The 5,502-nt window shown below is 50.8% G+C and overlaps 1 protein-coding gene across 5 annotated transcripts; it reads right to left on the bottom strand.

The window, feature by feature from the left end:
* Window positions 1–588: 588 nt before the first annotated feature.
* SUOX (sulfite oxidase) lies at window positions 589–5,023 on the bottom strand. Of its 5 annotated transcripts, none has more exons than XM_037144168.2 (5): window positions 4,530–5,023; window positions 3,864–4,087; window positions 3,150–3,244; window positions 2,730–2,907; window positions 589–2,509 (listed from the first exon to the last, which is right to left on the bottom strand). In XM_037144168.2, exons 3-5 carry the CDS (start codon window positions 3,197–3,199, stop codon window positions 1,100–1,102), a joined length of 1,638 nt encoding a protein of 545 aa, XP_037000063.2. In that variant the 5' UTR covers window positions 3,200–3,244; window positions 3,864–4,087; window positions 4,530–5,023; the 3' UTR covers window positions 589–1,099. The 5 variants fall into 5 exon arrangements, with proteins under 5 accessions (XP_037000063.2, XP_037000062.2, XP_053517705.1 ...); XM_037144167.2 differs by having other exon boundaries at window positions 3,870–4,087; XM_053661730.1 differs by having other exon boundaries at window positions 2,874–2,907; window positions 3,870–4,087.
* Window positions 5,024–5,502: the final 479 nt, after the last annotated feature.

The following is a 5,502-nucleotide window of genomic DNA, read 5'->3' as shown; positions in this document are numbered from 1 at the left end:
CGGTCCCACTACGAGGTGACAGGCGGCGTGGCCGAATACCGAGCGCCCCCAGCCGTGGAAACTGCTGGGAAAGGAAGAGCTAGGGGAGAGTAGCTGAGCACCGAAAGATTCAAGTCCTAAAGGCGGGGTCTCTTGCAGAGTGTAACTCAATGGCTGCCCCTTCATCTGCATCTGATTTTCAAACTGGGAGCCCACTGGACACCTCACGTGTCCTGGCACATGTGCCCCTAAGGCCAAATTTTGCCCCTGAACCTCAAGACAATATTGACTTTAACCTGTTAGCTATGTACCTTTCCCGTCAAGTGCGCATTAGGAACTGAGGGGAGGGACTTAAAGTGGCAAAAATGTTTTACTCTCTCCGGGGATATCTTGAGGTCAGTCACCTAAGCAGCAGATATTGACAAACCTCTGAGAAGGAAGCCCCACTTCCTGACTTCCCTGCACCTGTTCCCTTTCTTCCTTTCCTCCAGCTTTTATTTTGGATTATCTTTCTCACTACACATCCCAGTACCAGTGCACATCCCTCAGGCAACATGCTCACTCAGTCTCAAGACGTCCCAAAAATCATCATCTTTTTTTAGTGTTGTAGTCTTAAACAGATGCTTTATTGAAATATTTAGAAAAGTGTAATTATAAAGGGAGAGGGTTGCACTACTCATACCCCTGGCAATCCAGAGAGGCAATAGGAAGTCACATAGCTACTTTTTAAGCTTACATATATCCACATTCTCTGAAGAATCCAAGAAGAAAAGCAAAATAAGGCCTCGGTGGTGATAAACATTAGAAATGGAGGTGCAGGAGGAAGGGAAAATAATACTTTTTTTCCGGAAATACTTTTCCCACTTTTAGCCCCTTTCTCTGATGGCTCTCACCTCCTGACACAGGGTCAGTGGCCAGAAACAGGTAGCAGTATCAAAAGAGGGTTTTGCCTGGATGGAAAAGTGCACTGTGTACCTGTGTGGTTGAGGAAGCACAGTACAACATTCTGATTCAAAGAGCAGAGATGGAAAGGCTTTGCCATGGAAATGAGGCTAAATGATGGGTGTGGAAAGGCACTGAAAAGGTGGTTCTGGGGAGTAGATGGCTCCATTTCACCTTCTCATGGGGCGACATGGACGTGGACACGGTGCCAGGCATTACTGAGCACGCCTCGCAGGTTCCAGATTGGGGCCACGGTGTCTGGCTGCACATTGTAACTGTCATCTACAGCCTTACAAACGATGTTCAATTCCTTCTTCCCAGGTGGCACAGTGGCTTGAAGCTGCCATAGCCGCCAGGCCCAGGCCTTTCGGGGGCACTGTTTCTCCCCATCCAACTCAGCCACCTGCCAGGTTAGGCCCCCATCCAGAGACACATCTACCCTGACCACAGCCCTTCCACCACCACTCCATGCATAGCCTTTGATAATCAACTCTCCTGACTCTACTATCTCCCCATCCTTCGGCACTGTGATGGCTGACTGGACAGGAAGTTCCTGAATAGATGGAGCTGAGTCAAAATCTACAGAGTCCCAGTCCACAGATGGAGAGAAGCCTTTGTAATCTCGTCGCTGCCAGTGGCTGTAACTTTCCTCTGGTTCCACACTCACTTTGCCCAGCCATTTGACATGGCGGGCACCCACCACACCAGGAACCACCACCCGCACAGGAAAGCCATGGTCACGAGGCAGAGGTTGCCCGTTCATCTCATATGCCAACAGGACCTCAGCTTCAGGGTCCATGGCCCGAGCCAGAGGGATGGATGCTCCATAGGCAGTTCCTGTGGGGTCTGAGTCCAGTCCCTCAAAGCAGACATGGGCCTCGGTATCCTGGAGTTGGTGACCAGCCTTGGCTAACACATCGCATAGTCGTGCTCCGGCCCAGCGTGCAGTGCTAATGGCCCCTGTACTCCACTCCAGACCTCTTACTTCTTTTACCTGATTCATCTCAGAGCGCCGGTTGCCAGCACACTGTAGAGTGGCTGTGATCTCGTGCTTGGGGAACTGGTGCAAGTCACTTAGGGATAGCAACAGTGACTGACCCCCAGGTGGTCCTATAATATGCAGGCGATAGGTGTCTGGGTCCACGTTAGGTACAGGCAGGTGGTTTCGGGTGAAGAAGATAGGGTTGGGTGTGATGTAGTTTTCTGTTAACAGCTCAGGGGGGGGTTCTGCATTAAAGGGGCGCTGGCTGTTGACCTTCAGAGCTGGGTGACGGATAGGATCATCAGCGAAAGGGTCAGAGGTCTTCAAGGTGGACGGTGCCTTGTCTTCAGGGCTCAGCTCCCCAATCTTGTACTGAGCTAGTATCTCGCGTACGTGGGACTGGTTGTGAACAGCATAGAGGGCCCAGAAGGGCTCTAGAGGACCCCCAGCTGCCAGCATCAGTTTTGATGGCCCCCCAGGGTGTAGGTCGACAAATTCTGTGACATCAAAAACCTCAGATCCCAGAGTCACCCAGATCCTAGTCTCAGGGCTGCTGTGGGATTTTACTTCCTCCTTCGTGTATATGTGTGGTGAGTCCTGAGCAGCCTGCAGGCAGGGCAGGGGTGAAGTAAAAGGGAACAGAATATTAAGAAGAAATCACTATAGCTTAACCTAAGCCAATGCACAAAGTCATGGCCACTGGGAAATGGAGCTAGCAGATTTCATCTCCACTGTATATAAAGACAGTGGTAACAGCCTGGCTTGCCTGGGATGCTCACTAGGATCCCTTTGTTCTGACAGTGAAGTCTCTTCCTTTCCCACTTACCCTGCAATGGTGGTCATGATAGGCCAACACTGCCCCAAAGCCTAGCAGGGTCCCCATGACTCTCCATCCCCTGGTGCTGGACTTATCTCTAGAGAAGGCAAGGCTGGGGCACTGGAGCTGAAATGAATCATTTGTAGAGCAGACCTGAATGCAGAGCCTCGAGTGGGTACACTTGAGTCTGGAAGAGAAAAAGATCTTTTTAGTAGCATACATCTGAGCAGTGAAGGTCTGGGTTTACCTCTCCCTGCTTGGCCATTGGTGCATTCAGTTGGAACTTAGTTTCTCCAGCGATGGGTGGGACAAGTGGGATCTAGCTTTCCTTTCTGGCCAACATCTCAACTATCTTACCTGGCAGATAAGATATTATAAAGATACTGGGAGGGGGGTTAGGGGCTAGGAGACTAGGATGGGGTGGCCTACCTGCAGGCTTGTCGGAGGCCCAGGACCATAGCTCTGTGCAACAGCAGCATTGTGGCAGACGTGTAGGATGAAGGTTCTGGGATCAATAGGAATTCCTGGGAGGGGATGATATTAGGACAGTGTGAGGGAATAGGTGGGTGGGAGAAGACACAGAGGAGGTCAGATGGAGATTTTCTGTGGTAATGAGGCCAAAGGGTAGGAATGGGAGTCCAAATGAGCCCTTAGAGAAAAACTAGAACTCTTTAGAGACAGACTGTACTGACAAGATGAAAAGGAATGGGGAGGGGGGAGAGCGAGGGGAGAAATAGGAGTCTTCTCGAATCATACATCTCCCATCCTCTAGTCTACTCGTGGGTCTAAAATGGCAGAGTTTATTTCTGAAGTCAGGAGAAGACAACTGAAGGTCAGACTGCCTTTTAAACAGGGACAAAAGGTGGAAAAGGTGGTGGTAGCCTATTGGGGTGAAGGAGCTCAGGTTCTGGAGTCTAACTGCTCTGGGTTTGTGAAACTGGCCCTGCCATTAGTCAGCCCTGTTCTCTGGGCAACATCATGAAGCCGCTCTGAACTTGCCTCCTCATCTATGAAATGAGATCTACCTAGCACAGCACCGTGACCAGTAAACAGGTACTAACAGTATATTTGAAGGCCTTGCAGTGTCCTCCTCTCTCCACCCACCCTAAAAAGAAAACCTGGACCCCAACCCCAGGTACCCACCTCTACCTTGTCTATGCCATCCAGGGAGCTCAGCAAATTGAGGAGTTAATGGCCAGGCTGTCAGGGGATGGGCTAGAGAAGAAGGTAATTTTTCTGCTCTCTGCCCTGCAGTACTTTCTTCTTCACAACACGGAGCAGATCACTGACCCCAGGAGGCCCAACTGCGTAGGGGTGAGAAAAGTCCCAATTGCCGATGATGCGAAAGAGTGGGACAGGCAGAGAAACTGCAAGGGAGAAAGAAGTAGGAGCAGAGTCTGCATTTTTACTTCTGAGCTACGGGCCTCTCTCCCTCCCACCATCCCTCAGCACAGTAGCCCATTGAACCAGACTGGGTTAACCTGCAGGTGAACTCAGTTCAGTGTCCCAGGTTTTGGAAGAGGTAGCTGTATAACAGATGCCACTCCTCAGAGGCACTTTAGGTAGGATATGTCCAGCACCGGGGCACAAGCATGTGGTCTCATGCCACTACCCAGAGCCGGCAAAAGTTTTTTTGTAGCAACACCCTGTGCTCCAGAAGGAGCACCCTGACAGCCGGAGTGGAGGCAGGTCCTGGCAGTTTTGTTGTCCTCGGGGTTTGAAGGATCCTTGGGCGCCAAGGACCGCGCCGTCGCCTAGGTCACCAGCCCTTCCCCCTCCTTTTCCCTCTCCTGGCCCCAAACCTCTTACCCTTTTAGATGTACGCCAGAAAGACCGGTCCACTGCAACACTGCAGGTAAAGGGGCGGGGCCAGTGCTGTCATGTGACATTGGGATTTAAGGAGCATCCCTTTCCCCTGCTCGCCTCCAACCATTGGCGGGCGTGTACTTCTTCTAGCTGCTGTGCCCGCCCCCTGGAGGCCGCAGCAGGCGGGATGCCCCCAGGGCTTGAAGCTAGAGCAGGTTTTTGTTTTACCCACGGGGGACAAGGAATGGCACCCTCACTGATGTGGGAGCCCAAGCAGTTAAAAGTAATGAAGACCCCAAAGATTGGGTTTAAAAGGTGGGCAACTTTGAGATGGCTCCGCCCCGCGCCACCCCTACAGCAGAGGCTCAACGTGCGTTCACTGGAGGCGGCCTCAGAATCCCGCCCTCTGCGGGTGGGAGGGTCGCCCCTACCCTGCTTTTGACAAACTTCTATGTTGTAGCTTCAACAGCTGTTTGTCTTTTAGAGACAACAAGGTCAAGTGATCAATTCTCTTACAGACAAGAATGAAAGCAGAAACAAAACCTAAATAGTGGTTTAAAGACTTGGAGATTCCTCGGACTCGTTGAATTTCCCCCCAAATCATGGAACCAGCAACACTGAATAGCCATCTTTTTTATTTCAATTAGTAAGTCAATGTTTAAACATTTACTTTTAACTGGGGACTTGGCCCGCAACCCAGGTACGTGCTCTGCCTGTGAATGGAACCCGCAACTTGTCAATTAGCAAGCTGGCACTCAATCCAAGGAGCCACAGCAGCCACGGCTGAGTAGTTATGTCAGTTTTTCAAAATCACTTAACAAGAGCAACGACGTAACACCCCAAGTTGGGAGGAGTATAATTACTCATAGTCTCAGAGCAAGAGACACTTAATAGAAATAAATCATTTACTATTGCCCCTTTAGCATTTGGTGCAGGACTTGTCTGGTCAGCTGTGAACCTCGAACAAACGTATCTA

Source organism: Artibeus jamaicensis, unplaced genomic scaffold, assembly GCF_021234435.1.
Source record: "Artibeus jamaicensis isolate MK-2021 breed Jamaican fruit bat unplaced genomic scaffold, CSHL_Jam_final contig_233, whole genome shotgun sequence".
Classification (NCBI taxonomy): Eukaryota; Metazoa; Chordata; class Mammalia; order Chiroptera; family Phyllostomidae; genus Artibeus; species Artibeus jamaicensis.
Note: the sequence above shows the minus strand (reverse complement) of the source record. Positions and strands in the feature narration are given on the sequence as shown.

Coding starts and splice junctions, on each gene's coding strand:
- SUOX (XM_037144168.2), bottom strand. CDS start 3,199: ATGCTGCTGTTGCACAGAGCTATGGTCCTGGGCCTCCGACAAGCCTGC. Junction 2,908..3,149: donor GGCCTCCGACAAGCCTGCAG/GTAGGCCACCCC, acceptor TTTCTCTTCCAG/ACTCAAGTGTACCCACTCGA. Junction 2,510..2,729: donor ATCATGACCACCATTGCAGG/GTAAGTGGGAAA, acceptor CCCTGCCTGCAG/GCTGCTCAGGACTCACCACA.